The 20,969-nt window shown below is 31.8% G+C and overlaps 3 protein-coding genes across 3 annotated transcripts; all 3 read right to left on the reverse strand.

Annotated features, from left to right (window-relative positions):
* Positions 1 to 360: 360 nt before the first annotated feature.
* LOC131855316 (translin) lies at positions 361 to 8,792 on the reverse strand. Its single transcript, XM_059206570.1, has 7 exons — positions 8,629 to 8,792; positions 7,192 to 7,279; positions 6,267 to 6,363; positions 6,022 to 6,137; positions 5,215 to 5,297; positions 4,682 to 4,773; positions 361 to 692 (listed from the first exon to the last, which is right to left on the reverse strand). The coding sequence occupies exons 1-7, from the start codon at positions 8,704 to 8,706 to the stop codon at positions 557 to 559; spliced, it is 690 nt and encodes a 229-aa protein (XP_059062553.1). The 5' UTR covers positions 8,707 to 8,792; the 3' UTR covers positions 361 to 556.
* Positions 8,793 to 9,408: 616 nt separating this feature from the next.
* On the reverse strand, positions 9,409 to 11,096 carry LOC131855327 (adenosine 5'-monophosphoramidase HINT1-like). The gene is made up of 3 exons (XM_059206580.1): positions 10,972 to 11,096; positions 9,824 to 9,935; positions 9,409 to 9,593 (listed from the first exon to the last, which is right to left on the reverse strand). The coding sequence occupies exons 1-3, from the start codon at positions 11,083 to 11,085 to the stop codon at positions 9,433 to 9,435; spliced, it is 387 nt and encodes a 128-aa protein (XP_059062563.1). The 5' UTR covers positions 11,086 to 11,096; the 3' UTR covers positions 9,409 to 9,432.
* A 947-nt stretch (positions 11,097 to 12,043) lies between these two features.
* On the reverse strand, positions 12,044 to 15,218 carry LOC131855354 (adenosine 5'-monophosphoramidase HINT2-like). Its single transcript, XM_059206610.1, has 3 exons — positions 15,073 to 15,218; positions 14,251 to 14,365; positions 12,044 to 12,265 (listed from the first exon to the last, which is right to left on the reverse strand). Exons 1-3 carry the CDS (start codon positions 15,154 to 15,156, stop codon positions 12,093 to 12,095), a joined length of 372 nt encoding a protein of 123 aa, XP_059062593.1. The 5' UTR covers positions 15,157 to 15,218; the 3' UTR covers positions 12,044 to 12,092.
* Positions 15,219 to 20,969: the final 5,751 nt, after the last annotated feature.

Genomic DNA, 20,969 nt, shown 5'->3' on the forward strand with positions numbered 1-20,969 from the left:
ATGTATATATACAGAAATTTATATATAGATATAGATAAATTTCTACATAAAAATAACATTTATTATAATTTGACACCTAAATACTTCATAATTTCAAAGACAAATTATGAACTTAGAAATGTTATTTTAACCTCAAAATATTTTTACAAAATCAATACAATGTCAAATAGTGATAATAATTTTTAAAAAACAAATTTTAATATTCCCCAATGACTCTTGTAACTAAACTTACTAAATATGACTAAATATTCAGATTATTGAGAAGAAGATGAACATCGTGTGTCTTTAATATTATTAATGTATAGTTAAGATATACATAAATATTTGTTTAATGCGTACAATTCCCTATTTGACAGTTGTAACAATAAAATATGAAATATATATTTTATGGTAGTTTCTAAGTAAACAATAATCATACAGTATGTGTTTGGCATTAGAAAACAATTTTTTTTTGGAAAATAACTTGAATTTTGTTTGTTATGAGACTGAATATCATATAACGTGGATCGTAACGTTTATTGAATGTGTAGCCCTCGCTTTAGTGATGTCTTCCAGGCTACGAACTTTCCGGTTGGGTCTTCGGCAGCAGCCCCCTGATGCTGAGGTCGTACACCACCTCCTCGATTTTCTTCACGTCGTATTTGAGAGCGTCGAACCGTTTGCGCAGGTGGTCGTTCTTCAAACTTAACAACCTAATGAATAATAACTAAATAAATAACCCAGGACAATTCACACAGCGCCATCTAGTACCAAGCTAAGCAGAGCTTGTATTATGGGTACTAGACTAGACTCTGATATAAATACTTAGATTTTTTTTGTAAATACATACATACTATACATAGAAAGACTCAGACCGATGCAAACAATCATACTCATGAATACAAATGTTTGCACCGTGATAGGAATCGAACCTGCGACCATCGAAGTAAAGTGGTGTGCTAAACCGCTAGACTACCGAGACCGTCGTAAGAAATATTTGAATTTACAATTTTTTAAATTAGACTTTAAAACTAAAAGTGGATTTTTAAAAGTTGGTAATATCACAGATAACATAATATTACATACAGATACCCCATCCCATACAAGAAAATGGTTCCTTCCTAACTCGGGCTATTCTTCGGGCTATTTTATTTCGCCACCGTAGCCGCTAGATGTCGCTAGATCTGAAGCAGTTCGGATTACTAGTGGGTGCTTAGTAACAAAGCATGAAAATAGATGGCAGTCAATTCAGTCTACATGACATCTGTTTTGCAAAGATATGTATATAATAGATATGTAGGTAACTGTATCGTGTACCTCATTAGGGACGATTCAAGATTCAATGTAAATGTGTAGGTATAATATCGTTAGCCGACACTCTGCAGATATGGCTTATGTGCCAATGTATATACCTATTATGTTATGGTTTATTTTACATTCCATGCCTATTTTTTTGATATGTTGTAACGCGTCTGCGCTATACGTATAGCCCGATTTTGATACTTTTATACTCGTACGTATCAAAATCGGGCTATATGATTTTTTATTTCAATCATTATGTGTAAGAGACTGGTTTTAGCTACAATTAATTTACTGGTATATACCTCATGTATTCTACGATGTACCCCTCTTTTCCCTAATGAGAATTCCGCTATATCTTATATATAAATTTTGTATCACAGTGTTAGTTGCCATATTTCTCCCACATTTTGATGAAATTTGATATGTATACTTGCCAGGTCTGAGGTAGGGTTGTTATCTATTTTTTATACCCCTAAGTCATAGGGGTGGCCTACCCCGAAAAAATATTTTTTTGTATTATGGACAATTTTTTATTTATTTATAATGTTACATTGAAAATACATACACGCCTAAATTTTCACCCGTCTTTCACCAACCCCTATTTTTAATAGCGATATTCTTACAAATATTATAAATGCTAAAGTAACTCAGTCTGTCTGTTTGTCTCGCTTTCACGCCAAAACTACTGAACTGATTTAATTGAAATTTGGTAGACAGATAATGTAGACCCTGAGAAAGGCTACTTTTTAATGCGAAAAAGTATTGAAAGGGGAAATGAAAGGCTATATGAGGATATCGTAATTTTTAAAGTCAGATCTTGTAAGATTAAGTGAACAGGGTTGGTCTAGGTTTTTCATTATTAGAAATGTGTAACGGGGTAACACGTTATTTAGTGCGAAATTGTGTATATTACAATAAAATTTAACGAGAAAATATTATAATGATGTCACTGGGACACTCATTGCCTTACTACTATATCGTCCGTTAGTCGCGAACTTTCTGGAAACACGAGAGGCGCGCTCCTATTGGTTAGTAGATGAGGTAGACGAGTCTCACGGCGCCGCAGCGTAAGTACTTACTATACATACGTAGTATACATATGGGTGTTACAAATGTTTTTATTACGAGTAATATTACTCTGTTATCTAAGCAAGTAATGTGTGCTTATTTTGAACTTGATAACATTTTGAATTACTCGTATATCTTTCAATATCTTTAGCGGTATAAACCAGGTTATGTACTACTACTAGTATTGTTAGTGAGGGATAAAGTTGATGAACAAAAATAAAACAATATTTGTATTAAAAATATATTCATCTAATATTTTTGGCATTATTTTTAAGTTTCTTCCAAATACAAGGGGTCTGACATGGGGTGTTATGTACCTACATTAAAAGATACTTTTTGAAATGTATGAAATGTATGTACCTACATTAAAAGATAATTTTTGAAATGTATGAGATGTATGAAAGAAATGTATGTACCTACATAAAAAGTTCATTTTTGAAATGTATGAAATGTATGAAAGAAATGTATGTACCTACATTAAAAGATAATTTTTGACATGTATGAAATGTATGAAAGAAATGTGTGTACCTACATTAAAAGATAATTTTTGACATGTATGAAATGTACGAAAGAAATGTAGTACCTACATTAAAATATATTTTTTTAAATGTATGAAAGTAATGTATGTACCTACATTAAAAGATAATTTTTGACATGTATGAAATGTATGTACCTACATTAAAATATAATTTTTTAAATGTATGAGATGTATGAAAGAAATGTATGTACCTACATAAAAAGTTCATTTTTGAAATGTATGAAATGTATGTACCTACATAAAAAGTTCATTTTTGAAATGTATGAAATGTATGAAAGAAATGTATGTATGTACCTACATTAGAAGATAATTTTTGACATGTATGAAATGTATGTACCTACATTAAAATATAATTTTTTAAATGTATGAGATGTATGAAAGAAATGTATGTACCTACATTAAAAGATAATTTTTGACATGTATGAAATGTATGAAAGAAATGTGTGTACCTACATTAAAAGATAATTTTTGACATGTATGAAATGTATGTACCTACATTAAAATATAATTTTTGAAATGTATGCACCGTACAATAACAATACACGTTAAACATTATACCACAGAGTCATACGCAAGTTAAAAACAAACTGCTATGATATATTAATGAGAAAGGAAAATCAACTTTATGGTATTCGAGTTAGGGTCGATTTCTCTCTTTTTTTTAAATACTATTTTAATCTTACCAGTTGCCAGTATTTGAAGACAGCTACGATTCGTACTCGATATTTTAAATTATTATGTAATCGATTATTCAGTACAAATGTAAATAACCAACGACACTAATAATGTACTACTATATTCCGTTCTTTGAAACGGAACACTGCTATAACACATAATAATGAAAATTTACTGTTTACAACGACTCATTAAATGCATCATCGAATAATGCGCTGTAATAAAATCCTGTTATCGATTATTCAAAAAAATCGATAATACATGTATTTATTTTTAATATGACAACACTTCATACATAAGTATTATTGGAAATAGTATTACTTGCTTGTTCGGCTATTTTTAATTTACTTAAAAATTTTTTATATGTTTAATTTACAATAATAATATATTAAGTGCTTATTATTGGAAAATATAAAAAAGACATTTAATTAGGCCGATACAAATGACGACAATGCCATCTATGAAAACATTTTGAAAACATTGAGCCCCATATTAGCACTGATTAAAGTGTAATTAAGTACTGGAAAATAATAAAATGAGTAAATATATGAAAATTACTTTTCTAAACGCATTATTTCATTTTAACATGTATATATAACTTTTTAAAAATTGATTAAACATTTTTGAAAACACAGTTTTGTTTTTTAAAACGTTTGCAAAACTATGAAGAATTCCATCGATACCAATTACGCCATCTATATGCAACTTTTAGCAATAATAATGGCTACTTCCTCATTGAGTGCCACTGGTAATATCAATAACCAAAGACAATACACACAGCTACTAGTCCCAAACTAAGCAGATAATAACTCTAACACTAAAATTTCATATCTTTGACACAAAAAAAATTGTGTGGATTTTTGATGACTCTTATGAATATTAAGAAAGTAGAAAGAAAACATTTTTCCTGGGTTATTTAATAAACATGTTCCAATGTTAATATATTTTATAACTAGCTGTACCCGCGATTTCACCCGCGTTAACTTTCAATATAAAATATTTAATATATGTTATTCTGTTGCAAAGGCTATCCGTTCAGTAGTAACAAACATCTATACTTACAAACTTTCGCGTTTATAATATTATTAAGATTATTAAAGTTGGTAAGAGTTGACTCACCTAAATCCAGCGTTGAGTTCCATTACGAACCGCGATATCTGCAGTGGCCTGCTGTAGTCGCCGTGTGTTACGGAGTTCACTGCCAGCCGAGACTAAAATAATTTACCATACCGACACATTAGCACGTTAAAGACCGCACGCTCACCGGTGGATCACTGTTGAGCACTGTTGGGGCCGGGTGATCACCAGTGGGCACTTGAATTGAAATAAATCTAGGGGTTAAATTGTCTACCTCAAATTATTGTACACTAAAAACTTATTTAAAAAATATTATGCGGTCAATGTGGTCAAATTATCGGTTCAACGTGTTAGGAGAGATATAGTAGAAGCAGTCAAGTACACTTTCCTTCACTCAATTCACAAGTATTCGTTCAAGAATTCACAAAATAATCCTCAAAAATGACTTTTTTATGAAAGCTTTTTCTGCTATTGAGGAATTTTTTAATATTGATATTGAAGTTTGCATTTCAAATATTTCGTGTTCAAAAAATTTGAAATGTTGTTTATCCTTACTATTGTAATATTTTACATACCAATTCAGAACACAGCATCAGCAGTCCAACTAAATAATCCTCTATGTCAAGATGGAATCCTTCCTTCAGTTCTACCGAGCTTACTGTAAAAAAAATACATATAAGTTTATAAATCTACCGCTATATATACAGGGCCTCGGTAGTCTAGGGGTATACCACATCACCTTACTTGTAATGGTCGCGGGTTCGATTTTCACGTTACAAATACATTCATGAGTATGATTGTTGGTATCAGTCTGGATGTTTTCTATGTGTATTATGTATTTAAAAAAAAAGGAATTTATATTAGTTATTTAGTACACATAATACAAGCTCTGCTTAGCTTGGGACTAGATGGCGCTGTGTGAATTGTCCTGAGATGTTGTTATTAAATGTATAATTTATACAATTCAATATTTGAATTTCAATAATTAAATATTTGAATATATAATATAATTTTTCAAATACCCATTCCGATGCCATATATGTATAATACATATATGGCATCAGAACATATATTTAATTTTGGACTAAATTTCGCTAGCTTTATATATATTTAGAGATTTATAGAAAGTTTTTAACCTACTATTGTTATTCTTATTTAGGATATTTAGAATAATTTCTGTCATAGTATGAAATTTGCGCGGATGGAGGAGTATGAAATTTTGCACTTTGGGACTTTTTTTGGCAGGTAGCTGATGTAATAAGGAGTAACTTAGGTTACTTTTATTATAGAAAAATAAAGTTAAATTCCACGCGGACGAAGTCGCGGGAACAGCAACAGAAATATAAAATTGCATAAGCGCACTAGCATATTGATATACTTACTGCCCAAAACGTCTGCGATGGTCTCATGTGCGGCCAGTATGCCCATCTCTAGCCAGATGGTGAGCGATATAAGGAATGAGTAACGCTGGGTCATAATACGCCAATGGTCGTGATACCTGCGCATATAAACAAACAAACAAACTGACTGACTGTACATGGCACCTGTTTCAAAAGAGTCACAAATAATTTATATGTACAATTAAGGAAATATCACGGTAAGTGTATATTTATATATATGTTCGTACTTGTAATAGTCAGTGGATGGAACAGCCGCCTGCAGTCTCTCGTAGCCGAGGCGAGCCTTCTCGAACAACTCGCGAGCTTTAAGACATGCTGCATTTACTGAAATCAGAAATATATATTTTATTTTATTTCAGAAATATTTATTTATTTTATACAAACTGTTTGCACTGTACCTGTCAAACAGGGTTCCTACAGAAATTTATTACTTTACTGAAGTTAAAAAACCTCAGACAAATTATTTAATTCTGAGGCGGAAAGGAGTTCGCGGGGTCAGTTGGTATCAGATATATTGTTAGGCTATTTAATTATTCTGATAGGAAATATATTTCCTATCAGATATGTTTTTTATGTTATGTTAAAGTGCAATGCATAAATTATTTTAAACATTAAGGAGGTATGTAATGAAATAATTATAATATTTATGATTACTTATACATCTATACATATAAATAAAATTGTAGTGTCTGTTTGTAATATTGACACCGTTTTTTACTACATTTATATTCATATGCGAATATAAATACGGTACATACACCAAAATAACAATTTTTACAAATTTTGTCTGTCTGTTTGTTCCGGCTAATCTCTGAAATGGCTGGACCAATTTTGACAGGACTTTTTTTCGCAGGTAGCTGATGTAAATAAGAGTACCTTAGGCTACTTATATTTTAGAAAATTTCTTTATTTTAGAAAAATAAAGTTAAATTACTTTGTCCACGCGTCATCGTTGTCGCGGGTACAGCTAGTATTAAATAATTTTTTACATTAATTTATTACATTTGATGTGTAGCGTAGTATAATTTCTTGTCTTGATGATTTTGGTCCATTGCCAAGCCATCTGCTTGTTTACTATTCTACATAATAAAAATATTAAAGAGTAACAAACATTCATACATGTGTTTATATTATTAATAGAAAAGTACTTACTCCCGCTCTCATCATGATGTATAACTTGTAGAACAGTCAATATCTCGCGAGACAAATGGTCCACTTCTTTGGAAATATTTCTGATTGACTGCAACACAAACAATTTTCTCAATCTTTATATATAAAAATTACGTATCACGTTGTTTATCGGCGATGGACTCCTAAACTACTGATCTGATTGCAAATTTGATTTGCACATTGTGTGTAATTTGATCCAACTTGAAAGATAGGATAGCTTACATCTCAATTTATTGTCGCAATATTATTTTATTCAAGAACCTTAGCCACAGCAACGCGTGGCCAGGTCTACTAGTATATGTATATATTTAAGTATTAATATACCATGGAATTATCCTTAAAGTTATTATGTGTAATGTTTACTATTTAATAAAGGATATATATGTGGTTAAATATACAGGTTCCTTCAAACAATAATATTACCTTTTGATTAGCACATTTATTTAAAGTTTTTTCTGTAAATATTATTCTGTACATAAAACAGAGTTATATCATTATTAAATAAAACCAGGGATGTTAGGGAGCTCCGTAACCATAACCGAAACTATCGGATGTCCGATATAAAAAATATTTGTAACCATAAACGAATCCAGCATAGAAGTTTCGGATAATACCGGATAGTGGTGTAGCCTAATTGAGACATGTTATGTAAACATTTTATTAGCTATTTTCCTCTTAAAATTCCTAAAAAGAATATTATCCCTAACCGAAATTATCCGAAACTAACAGATAATTTGAAATTTCATATTCCATATCTGCATCTGTAACCATATCCGGTATAATAATCATTCCTTTATCTGAAACCTATCCGTATCTGAAATTTACAAACGCAATACGTGAATTTGAAATTAGGTTTACATATGAGTTAAATATTACTACACATACCCCAAATTAACATAAACCCCAATCAATAAAATATAAAATTGAGAAGTTGACTTTATGGTTAAAACTTAAGTAAATTCTTGGCATTAATTTCTCTTGTGGCGTACATTGTTATTGTAGTAGTAAACTGGGATAATAATATCATTCGGTACTTTTAATATGTGAAATTTTATCTGAATATCAAATTTTAATAACATACATCCCGTAGTATTATGTAAAACGAATATTAAATCATACAGAATGTCATTTTTATAATATTAAGCAACAACAGCTAATCTGTTGTACTTATTGGCAATTTCACAATAATTTATTGAAATAGGTAAGTAAAAGAAAACTACAGTAATTCTATACATTTTCTTTTTTAAATTATACATAGATAAAAATTACAGATACGGTAAATAATTAAAAAGAATTGTGATAATAATAACGTAAAAGTAATAAATAGGCAAATAATTAAAAAAGTGCAACTCCAAATACTTTTAAATAAGCATGTTTAGTATATAACCCTATAAGTACACTCATTGCCTGTAATCCTACCTCTCGTCGTTCAGCTTCTTTGTCGAGACTTTTTTGAAATTGACTAAATAATTCGTTAACCAAAACATTGCTACCCATTTTTGTTTATTTATTTCTAGTTGTAAATAATTAAACAAAACAAATTGACAAAAATACAAGCCGATTCGTCGATTACACAGTAATGATTTATCACAACTGTCAAAGAAATGTCAATGTCAAATGATTTGTCATTTACTCATTCAAATGTAATATTTTTTTTATTAACATGGTCGCAGAAGGCTTTACTTTAATTAAAATATTATTATCATTTTTAATACATTTATAACATATTTAATTATCTTTGCTTATTAAACATTCTAAATAGCCCAGCACAGACAGAGAATTCTACTAAAAGATATTATTCTAATAAGCCTAAGAGTTCAGATTCATTGCATCTATAATATAAATGGTATGGGAGAAATTATTAGTTTAGTAGGTCCATTGCCAGTAATGTTCAGGTATGACTCTATCTGTGGCCCTTTAAAGTTCCGGGAAACAGATGTTATGCCTCCGTAGCCTGTACTTTTACTGACATGTCACTTACAAAGAACCTGTTTTGCGAATTACTGAAACAAGAGTCAGAGGTACTTTCTCTTTGTATGAAATTTGCCTCTGGTAGTCTAGTATGTATACCTAAATTGTGGACTATAGAATTACAACAACATGATAGACACAGACAACATAATATTCCATTCTTGGCACTATTGTAGTACAAAAAAAAAGGTAAATTAAATGAAAACTCGTAAGAAATGACCTCATGTTTATTGTTATTAGGAACATAGCATTTTAGCCAGGTGGCCAGCCTAGTTGTCGGCCTCCAATGATGTGTATATGGAGATGGTAGACAGTCTGAGCCCCGTTGCGACCATCATTGATGACAAGTCTGAAGCCAGTCTTGTCAAGACCCTCTTGCGCGGCTACTTTTCGAGCCGTTGTCAACAGATGCCCTGAAAAAGATAATATTCAATAACCTATTTATTTATTCAAATTTTAATGCACAAACACAGATGCGTACCGCAGACTTAACACCTTGAGGCATTTTCTCGCAGTCACCCATTGATAATGTGTTAGTTGTATAATTTATATAATTTGTAAGACTTCATTTTAAAATTTTTAAAAGCCTAACAATTTTACCATATACAAATGCACATCAATAAGGACATGTGGTTAAAATTACCAAGTAGCTGTTCATCTTCATCTTCAGCCTTTGATAGTTGAGGAATAGGCTTGCGAGGTATCACCAGAATGTGAGTGGGGGCTTGTGGGTTCACATCTCGGAAGGCCACACACTAAAAAAACAAAGAAATCAGAATTTACTTATGAAAACTAACAATATATATATATACTACAATATGTATCTAATTTTGCACTAGATTTGGCTTGGCAGGGAGAGGAACACGAACAGTGAGTGTTGATGAATGGCAGTAAAGTGTCCTACCTAACCTAAACCTACATTTTGCTCAGAGTTTCCCTGTCTGCTACACAATGACCCTGGCACCTGCACAGTGAATCTATGAAATACTCCAAAGTTCGTCACACTTTGTGTCTCTTTTATATAGGATGTCTTATAATATATTGAATTTTGTTTCTCACTTATTCTTGAAACAATTTCTAATATTTGATGTCATGTGTATATAAAAAAATGATAAGGTAAATAATGTCTGTTTGTTAGTTTCTGTGTAGGATTGCACATAAAAACACTGGAGATATTAGTATGAAGTTTTCACAGAATAAAATTGTTAACTTTTTAAACATTATTATAAACTGAAAAATGCTGAGAAATTTACCCCCTGTTTTTGTTCAAACTAAGAAGGTTAGTTATTCCTAAAGTTAGAGCATCCAAAGGTTTGTTTTTTACATTATGTAAAAAAACACATTCTATATTACTTATCTTATCAATAGTTAAACTGGTCATACCTCTTTTCATTCCACTGGCAGTATAAGTTATAATTCTCTAATATAGTTTTGTATCGGTACTTGGTGTTCTAGAGACGATTGTTTCTCCTCTAAAAAGACCTTCGGAGTATGTCCAAGGACTTTTTAAGGTATTTATAATATTGCAACAATTAATTTGCGACTTTAAAGGGTAGTTTCAGAGTACCATAAAAAAGAGGTTATTAATGATTCATCACAAATTGTTTGTTCCGATCAATTTTTAATATAGTTTCAATATTTGGCTTAAGGCTTGCCTTTATATGAATATTTTCAGTTTACGCAATCTATAAATACATAATTTTTAACTAGTCAAAAGTCAGCTGATTGACTGGTTGCCGATTTTACCGGCGGTAAATGTTTATGAAGATATATTTTACGTATTCACTGTACCTGATCATCTTCGTAGACGAATTTCGCCGGTATTTCCTTCCTTAATATCTTTCCAAAAATAGTATCTCCGCCAGCTAAGGCGGTTTGTGCGAGTTGTACTTCGTCTTCCGCCATGTTTGTTTCGACAGGTTATATTTTTATTTTTTTTTACGCAAAATGTTGCCACTTGCGAACAATAACATATATGATAACGAGAAATAGGTATTTTAGTTAACCAGCTATTGCCGACGACTTCGTCTGTACAACAATAATATATAGAAACCAACGTTCTATTTAGTTACAAATTAAATTTATTTTATGTAGAAATTCATGATTATGAGTCATTTAAGATCTGAAAGCATAGCAAACATGCTATTTTCCAGTCTTATCGGATATAACAATATTTTTTATAGATTTCATAATGACAATGTACCTATTGCGTTTTTGTGTTTGTTGTACAATACGATAAAATTGTGGAGTGAATGCAATACTTACATATTCACAAAACTTATAGGTATGTGTAGGTATCTATAATGATTTATGTGCAAACTAAAGATAAAATATCATTATACTATTGAACTACTGGTGCTAATATTTAGAAGGATTACTTATTACTTATTACTAAGGCCAAACACTTTTCCATACTAAAATAATTCTGATATTATTAAAATAAATTAACATGTTTTATCTAGGGAGTTAGATTATTTTTATAATTAGCCGCTACAGTGTCTGATTTAATAAAGATAGTTTTAAAAACTATTCAATTGCGAAACATGTTTATTGTATTTATGGCTCTGCTTCTGCAAGTAACAAAATGAATTAAAATTTAATTTAATACCTTTAATGAACATACAGGTTTCATGTCACTTTCATTACAGAAAAACTTATAATAATAAAACTTTTAATCTTACTAGTGAATAATTTATTACAAATCATTTTGTTTATTATAAATTATATTTACAATACCTAATACTATGCAAAATAAAAAAGTGTTTCCATTCAATGCTGTTGTATAAAAAGAAAAAATAATACAAATCCAGTATGTTTGAGACTTCACTATTAACCATAGATGAGATAATATTACATTCTGAGATGGCGTACTATAACATATTCTTATGTTTTTTAAGCGAAAATTCATCTATTTAAAGTCTACTGCCAGGCCCTACAGGCCAGATCATATGATGCAATGCTCTTTCAAACACGTGTAGACCGATGAACCTCCTGGTACGATGGTTTTCGTCCACCATCACGTGGTAGCCGGTACCCATCAGGCCTTTCTCGGCCGCTATGTTTTTAGCAACCAATAAAATGTGTCCTAAAACAAAATAGAGTTAATGAATAACGACGATTATTTTGCTACTGAAGTTATCGTCTAATATTATTACGGATGTTTTGAATTTGATAATTGAATCATATTTTTTTATTGGGGGGTTTGGACTATTGTCAGGTGCTGTAGCACTGTGACCTACATAGATCTATTGTGTTCGCCTTTTTTCAGAGTTCGCTACCTAGACCCGTTAGGGACAAGAACTACAGGACATTTATTCTTAGGAGCGATGGTTTATCTCCTCAGGATAGTGCGTAAACTTCCCAAATAATGTCCCTTATTATTTTTTTGGAATCAACAGTGTGAATTTGTTATTAATGAATAGACATTAAAACATTTACACGATAAATCGAGTCCACGTGGTAATACTCTCAATATGCAGGCAACATTATCTCATTGGATGAAAATTTTTCGAAGGATGAGTAGACTGAGAAAGTAATCACTACGTTTGAGAGGTAAGCGTATCTTGACGGAAAAATATTAGTTCGTTCGTTAATGTATATTCATTCGAACAGTTAACTTATAAATGAAACTAGCGGCAATTTTTTTTTTTTATAAAATTTATTTTAGCCAAATGGCCAAAACATTTGGCGTCCCCCGAACACTTGTATATGAAATTGGTCGACAGTCTGCCGGCCGTGGACACCTTCGTTCATGACTACTCTAAACCCGGACTTGCTTATGCCTCTCATTTTAGCAACTTGGCGGCTCACGAGGAGTAGGTGACCTGCGATGTAGACAAACAAATATTCAAACAGGGGGAAGGTGATTATTCGAAATGTGGACTGATGACCTCATCGCTAGCATGGTATCATGACAGCTTGATCTCCACGTGGTTCCCCCTGTAGGACTGGAATCAATTTATCACGATGGGCAACCGATGCCAGCGTCTGGGGCGGACTAAGGCTTAGGCCTAGGCAGGGCGGACTAAGACATAGGGCCCACAATTTTTAAAACTACCAAAGGAAAAGTATGTGTCATGATTGAAAAATAGGGCCCGAATTACAATGTTGATTAGAGCCGGCTTTTGCCTTAGTCCGACACTAGACAACGTAATACATTAGCGCAGGAGGATGCACTCTGTCATTATAATCCATAAAAAAATCAGATACATATCTGATTTGATATCTATTTCTCGATATTGAAACGCTAGATCGCTTACGACGTAGGTAGAGAGAACAATGTTAATTCATACTATTCAATACTAATCCATAGTAATATCACAGATAAGATAATATTACATAGTAATATATATATTATAAATGCGAAAGTGTTTGTCTGTTTGTTAAGTTTTGACGACTGAACCGTTTTTAATGAAAATAGACGTAATGGTGTATCAAACGACAAACTTGCTGTCCCCAAGTATCGTTTAGAAAAAGTTAATAGGTCTTTTATGGGAATAGGTATAAAAATTTACAATAAGATACCAAAGGATATGTTGGAATTACCCTTAAATAAATTCAAAACATCTGTTAAATGATATTTACTGAGCAAAGCCTATTACTCACTAAACGATTACTTGAATGACGAGTGTGCATGGCAATAGTTGTTCATGCACTGAATTTTCATTTAATGTTAGACATAGACACCTATATAAATATACATTGTAAATAAACTGGCTTTAAAAAAAAAAAGTAATTCAATTGAGTTTCTTGCCAGTTCTTCTCAATTGGATCTATATACCGAACTGGACGGTAGGGAAAAAAATAAAATTATAATGTAAAAATTTGACGTTCATAAGCGGCTAAAATGTCCTACATGAATAAATGATTTTTTAATTTGAATTTGAATTTGAAACGGCTATATGATCTTTTATAAAAAATGTATCTATTTGTCTTCAGCGTTTCAAAGACTAAATAATGTAATTTCAGACTTACATTACCTTTTCAAAGCTAAGTGAAATGACTTCATTGTTATTCCATCTTCTACTCCACTCCACTCCATCTTATAATCCACCAAAAATATACACCTACCTAGTAATTTTTCGTCATCCTCTGTAGCAAGAGATAGTCTCGGTAAAACCTTCTTAGGTACGACTACGAAATGGACTGGAGCTTGTCTGTCCTCGCCGGCCTCGAAGACGATGCACTGAAACAGATATTAATCGTATTTTTATCGAATGAGCATAAGATAACAACCGGCATTTGAGAAAAGTCACCAATCGTACTGAGTCATAGCACAGATAAAATAATATTACACAGTTAAGATAATAACAAAGTAATCAATAAATAAAAAAATATAAGCATGTATTTTTTCTTTTTTCTGACCCAAGGAAATCAAATTTATTAGTCCATGTCAAGGTTTTTCAACAATGCATGTTCAATTGTACCGCTATTTTTAGTTTTTTTCCTTCCCCCTTCACTTCCGTGTACCTACCGATCAATTGCCAATCAAAATGCTACCTAATTGTGTTCATCAGAAGTAAATAAAAAAAGAAAAATACTTTAATTGGTTTGTTTACATTACAGAGGTGTACATGTTAACTAACCTATTTTAGGTAGGCGTAGCCATAAAAAACAATCAATATTATTGTGATGTATGTCTTTTTTATCGTATTTTGACACTATTATTATTACATTGATATTACAAATATTGCATTTGATATTTTAGATAGTAATGGCAGAATTATGTGAAACAAATGTACAATATAATACATATAATTTTCGTCTAAACTGATTTTTTAAGATGAAGAACAACTGTCTTGCTGTAAATGACCCTTTTAAAACACTGTCCAATTATTATTGATTAAGATCTTTATGGCGTATGACCATGCTTAGTGAATTAAAAAAAAATACCTGTTCATCCTCAAAGATGTACTCCGGTGCAGGTTTCCCGCCAAAATATGGATTCGTTTTTTGTTCAATGTTAATTGCAGTCATTTTCTTATTTGTTAATCGGGTTTACTGTTTATATTTTAAAACAATAATTTCCAAATACACCTGACGTCTTGCTAAGTCTGTGAAATGACGCATACTGTTGAAAATAGTCGAAATAAAACATACGCATGGTTAAGTGAATAGAGTCTATTTTTGCACCATCATCATCATAAGATACGTTTGATAACATACGTAAGAGATAAACAGTTTTTTGTAAGTAGGTACTAAAAGTATTGTCCCTTTCCATAGTGTAGCGTTCTTCTTCTTTATTTTAAACTAGCTGTACCCGCGACTTCGCGTGGAATTTAACTTTCTTTTTCTAAAATAAAAGGAGGCTAAGTTACTGTTTATTACATCAGCTATCTACCAAAAAATATCCGAAGGCTAAATCCCGTCTGAAGGATACGACTTTAGTCTGAAGGCACCGCTAGGGGTTCGAACCTCGGATTAGGCCGTCGTAATTTCGATCCCCGTTTGAATTGAACGGAGGATCGATCGGAGGGGCTCATAAAACTCCGAAAAGATTTAACCGATTCTTATGAAATGTTGTGTCCTGTGTTCAATAGGACATAAATTATTTTTCAATCCCCTAAATGATATGATCGAACAATTTTTTTTATGATGTGGCATTAAAAACTACATATACTCCTAAATACGCATACTTCTACCACCAACTCCTTTTTTTTAATATATTATAATGGTTTCCAGGGGGAACCGCATGGAGGTCGCCCTGACATAGTACATTGTTAGCAGTAGCATTAATAATCCACATTCCTAAAAATTCTATTCTAAATTGTCACTGTTTTCTATTGTTCCTTTCTGCTTCCCTTCCTGGCCCTAGTTAGTAGTGTTTCTTTGTAATATACTCTTATAATAATATATACAATATATATATATCTTCCTTTATCGCCCACAAGAATACTCCTCCGAAATGGCTTGACGGAATTTTATAAAATGTGTGTATATTCAATAGGTCATACTCCCCTTTCCGCCTATTTCTGGCACGGTTGCCAATTATCATGCACCATATAGTTTTTGATATGGAAAAAAATATTACGTGTAAAATACAATAGTAAATACTTATCAAAAATTTTAACTAGCGACTGCTGGCCAGTATAAGACGTTACGTATAAGAAACAGCGTGTTTAAAGTTTATATAAATATATATCGTATGAAAATAAAAAGTAAACTCAACAAAATCAATTATATAAATTATTTATTATTAATTCACAACATGAGCCAAAATTACAGCACACATATATATACATATATACATTGGTAATTTACAATACAAATCACAGTCTTATATTATATATATGTATATATCGTACCAAAAATGTCAAGACTGAACGCTATTTAAAATTAGAATCCAGAGAATGCACATAAGAGCAATAATACTCGGCATATTCTTTTTTAATATATGAATATTTAATGGTTGCCCTGCCAGCACTGACTATCTATGATACTGTACTTACAATTCCTCCTACATTCTACATGTTGACTAGTTGTCCCATTATAAATAATATTTTTAACAATAACCCAGTAATGGTTTTGTGGGGGGAAAGGGAATTGTTAGTAATGGACTGATGACCCCATACGATTTTAGGTTGACGCCTCCACGCGGTTCCCCTCGGAAGCCACTGTGACAAATTCACTATGAATCAGACAATATTGTCAGCGCTATTAATTTAAAATTAGATTTTTTCTGTAAAAATATTTTTTTAATGGATGATAATGGTTAATCCTGCGCTAACACTACGCTGGCGGGGCACCAGTGAAGGATCCTAGGATGAGCATGAGGTCAGATCAGTTAATCTATCATGGTAAATTCAAACATCTCCCTTCAAACATATGTTTGCGCTTTATAAAATTATTATGAATGCATTTATAAAATTAAATGTGCATTAGTTTTAAAAAAAGAATATTAATTAAATTAAAATATATCAATATATTGCAATTTTTTATTTCATGACTTTAATAAATACTAAATATAATTAATTTCAATATAGTGTAGCCTCTCCATGGAGGTTTTTTTCATAATGAATCCTTGATGGTTACAGTTTATTGTAAAATTAAATTAAAGTTTGTATATAATGCTACTTATACATAATTCTGTACATATATTCTATTGCCACATTTTTCCTTCGGTTAATATAATTTTCTATATAAATAAGTACAAAAATCACATTAATTATACACTGTTTATTTTAGTTTTAATTTCGTTATTTCGTTATTTAGACGCGAAATCCTTTATACACTTAGTAGGATTATTAATTTGCATAAATTATAGATTAACATTTTGCACACTTTAATAATAAACTGAATTAATACAAACCAACAAATTTTAGAATATCAACTTTACTGCTTTGCAGGAAGGTATAATTTCCAATTTTTTATTAATCTGTAGTTTGTTATTAAGTGTGCCATTCTTTTCTAAATTAATTCTAAATAAACAACTCACATAGATTAGCTTATTACGGAATATAAAAAACATATAGTAAATAATTTAGAAAACCATTGTTGGGTTGTTATATGTTGAGTAAAATTCAGGGCTATTTCACACGAGTTATCCGGTTATGAATCCAGGGTAAGATCTCGTGTGAAAATGTATTTTGTGACAAATTAATTTTGACAGTCTTATTTTTTTATTTTGTTTATCCTTAACGGAAAGGCAAAGGGAACTGCGCCTATACAGCCATGTCTGCATGTTATTTCACAGTCTTAAATGTTTATCACATGACACTTAATATTATGGTTTTGAGCATTAAACATGTGGTATGGTAGAAAACATTTTTTAAATAATTATCTACAATTAAATATTTTAGATTATGTACATTATATGTATAATATAATTATACATATTTCAGGACAAAAACACAGCGCCATCTAGTCCCAAACTAAGCAGAGCTTGTGTAATGGGTACTAGACAACTGATACAAATAAACAGATAATTTTTTTCTGTAATTACATTCTTATTCTTAATAGAAACACTCAGATGGATACAAACAATTACACTCATGAATATGTTTGTGCTATGCGAGGAATCGAACACGCAACCATCGGAAGTAAGTGGCACTGCACTGCTACAACTGACCACGGCAATGTACCTGTCCCGCCTACACTACGCCACCAAGGGGCAGGACTATATACGGGTCAGGAGTAACCTGACATTGAGGGTGACGCAGCTGGAGTAGACTCACAACGCGAGATTCAATGCGTTTGTGGCCCGGGTCACCACCAACATGCTGACCACCTTCATGAAGAAGGGTGAAGGGTGTGATGTATTGGCGCTACCGTGGCAGATTGCCGTCGTCAGTGCCGTGACCACAGAGACTATTTATGTATTTAACTTCGTCCACATCACACTTACTTGACATTTATAATTATATTTCCCAATTTACATACTATCTTATTATATTTTTTTTTCTGATGTATAAACTAAATTACTGTAAATTTTCATTAAAATCTATTCAGTAGTTTTTGCGTGAAAGAGTAACAAATATCCATCCATCAACACTCACAAACTTACACGTTTATAATATTAATAAGATTTTATTATTACTACATATGTATGTTAGTCCATAAAGTATTCATAATATGGGCTAATAGTAACCTGAAATAAATACATAAATAAATAAATCTCTAACATTATAATTTATACAAACAGACAGACCTTATGTCCGATTATTGAAAAAGTATTTACATATTTCATGTTTACTATGAATACTTATTCATATATTTATATATTGATACAAAAATTCTATAGTATAAATATACATAATAATATAAAACCTATAAAAATGCATTAATTATTATAAATATTTCAGACATGCATACATTATATACATAGAAATCACCCAACCCACAATCATCATCTATAAATGTAGCTAATCGATAAACGGTACAGCCCGTCTTTCGACATAGTCCTCCTCTAAAGATTTATATTCTGTCCTGTCTTTTACTTTTCGAGTTCATAATAGACCGGTTATTTTCGTAATATCATCATAATCTGCTTCTTCTTTATTCATTTGTGGTCGGCGTAATGTTTTTCTCTTCCATTCATCCCTGTTCGCAGTCATTTCGTTATTTACTTTTCTTACCATATCATCTTTCACACAGTCCATCCATCTCTTTTTCGGTCTTCCTCTGCCCTTATAAGCATCCACATTCATATGTAGTACTTTCTTTAAAATATTATCTTAATTCCTACGCATTATATGTCTATACCACGAAAGACGATTACTTTTAACTTTTCCGACACTGGCACCATTTCACACACACCATACTCATGAATACACATATTTGTTTCGGGAATCGAACCCGTAACTAACGTACTACGTAATTAGTAAGGCGGCGTGCTAAACCGCTAGATCACTGACGATTACGATGCGGATAAATTATTATTATATGCTAGCATATTATTTATTATCTAGAAGAATATAAATTAAGTAATAATATTTTTGAGACATATTTTAAAAATAAATGTAAATTATAACAGTTTGTGAGAAAGCCACATTTAATTAATCTCGAAATAACATGAATTTCATAAGTTTTGACCCTTCCCTCGGGTCTTGTCACATTTGTGAGACGTTCCCTAGTATGACGTCACATATTTTTCAATTTCGAAAGACTGTTGACATGTTCCCTAGTATGACGTCACATATTTATCAATTTCCAAAGACTGTGTTGACACGTTCCCTAGTATGACGTCACATATTTTTCAATTTCGAAAGACATTGTGGTCACATTCATTTCAAATAAAAAAATCAACATCCATTTCTAAGTGACATTATTCTAAGGTAACAAAAAACAAGCGAATTGAGAACATCCCTGATTTCTTAGTCAGTTAAAAATGGACAGATTAATTTCTATTCACGTAACTTATAATTAATTGTATGTTTCAATTCAATAGACAACAAAGTTTTAAATACAGTCTTATAATTAGTTTAAATACAGCTTTATTTACAAAAGTAATAAAGCACATTTTTCACTGACCCAATTTAAGTTATAATATCACACGTTTACACATATATTATTTAATAGTAACTAAAATACCCTTATTCGCAGAAATGCTACAAGTCTTATAAACTAGGGAATAGCTTTGTTCCTTTCCACGACCTAATCTCTTCATTAGATAGAAAGGGACATAACTATAAACGAATAAATAATTTACACTTTTGTGACATTGTTTATACTTCACTTATTTATGGTCCACTGTAGTTCGGCAGTGAAGGTAATAATTTAGAACAAGATACTATTCCCGACTGGGGGAGAACTCATAGTATTTTTTTTTACTGGGGGTATTGGGCTATTGTCAGGTGCTAAGAACTGTGTCACTTCGACCTACATAGATCTGTGAGGGTCAATAATTGAAGGATATTCTTAGGAGCTATGGCTTTTATCTCCTCAGGATAGAGTGTATACTTTCCAAAGGAATTCGTTTATGCATGGACAGGACCACACAACACACTGTAGGGGAAAGTGGGAATGTAGTTCTAATTCCAATTATAATATCTGTCATGGATAATGCGGACTCTAGCCCAGTGTTTCCCAACGTGCCCCACGCCTCACAGGGAAGAAATTTAGCAATTAAGGGGCAGGTCGCAGTTGGGCTTTACAGCTTCACCGGACGTTAGGGGGCAAGTGCAGCTGGCACTCCAAACCAAAGGAAGGACTTATGGAGCAGCTGAAGGCCAACTCCCGTCTGACGGATACGACTTTAGTCTGAGGGCACCGCTAGAAGTTCAAATCTCGGCTCAGCCCGTCGTAATTTCGATTCCCGTTTGAATTGGACGGGGGATCGATCGGAGGGGCAA

Source organism: Achroia grisella, unplaced genomic scaffold (genome assembly GCF_030625045.1).
Source record: "Achroia grisella isolate CSIRO2021 unplaced genomic scaffold, CSIRO_AGI_Agris_v1 utg1360, whole genome shotgun sequence".
Lineage (NCBI taxonomy): Eukaryota > Metazoa > Arthropoda > Insecta > Lepidoptera > Pyralidae > Achroia > Achroia grisella.

Excerpts from the sequence above, each read along its gene's own strand:
- LOC131855316 (XM_059206570.1), bottom strand. The coding sequence starts at position 8,706 with ATGGGTAGCAATGTTTTGGTTAACGAATTATTTAGTCAATTTCAAAAA. Across the intron at positions 4,774-5,214 it reads TGATGCTGTGTTCTGAATTG|TCTCGGCTGGCAGTGAACTC; the intron begins GTATGTAAAATA and ends AAATTATTTTAG. Across the intron at positions 693-4,681 it reads GAACTCAACGCTGGATTTAG|GTTGTTAAGTTTGAAGAACG; the intron begins GTGAGTCAACTC and ends ATTATTCATTAG.
- LOC131855354 (XM_059206610.1), bottom strand. The coding sequence starts at position 15,156 with ATGACTGCAATTAACATTGAACAAAAAACGAATCCATATTTTGGCGGG. Across the intron at positions 14,366-15,072 it reads ACATCTTTGAGGATGAACAG|TGCATCGTCTTCGAGGCCGG; the intron begins GTATTTTTTTTT and ends TATCTGTTTCAG. Across the intron at positions 12,266-14,250 it reads GGATGACGAAAAATTACTAG|GACACATTTTATTGGTTGCT; the intron begins GTAGGTGTATAT and ends ATTTTGTTTTAG.
- LOC131855327 (XM_059206580.1), bottom strand. The coding sequence starts at position 11,085 with ATGGCGGAAGACGAAGTACAACTCGCACAAACCGCCTTAGCTGGCGGA. Across the intron at positions 9,936-10,971 it reads TCGTCTACGAAGATGATCAG|TGTGTGGCCTTCCGAGATGT; the intron begins GTACAGTGAATA and ends TTGTTTTTTTAG. Across the intron at positions 9,594-9,823 it reads TGAAGATGAACAGCTACTTG|GGCATCTGTTGACAACGGCT; the intron begins GTAATTTTAACC and ends TATCTTTTTCAG.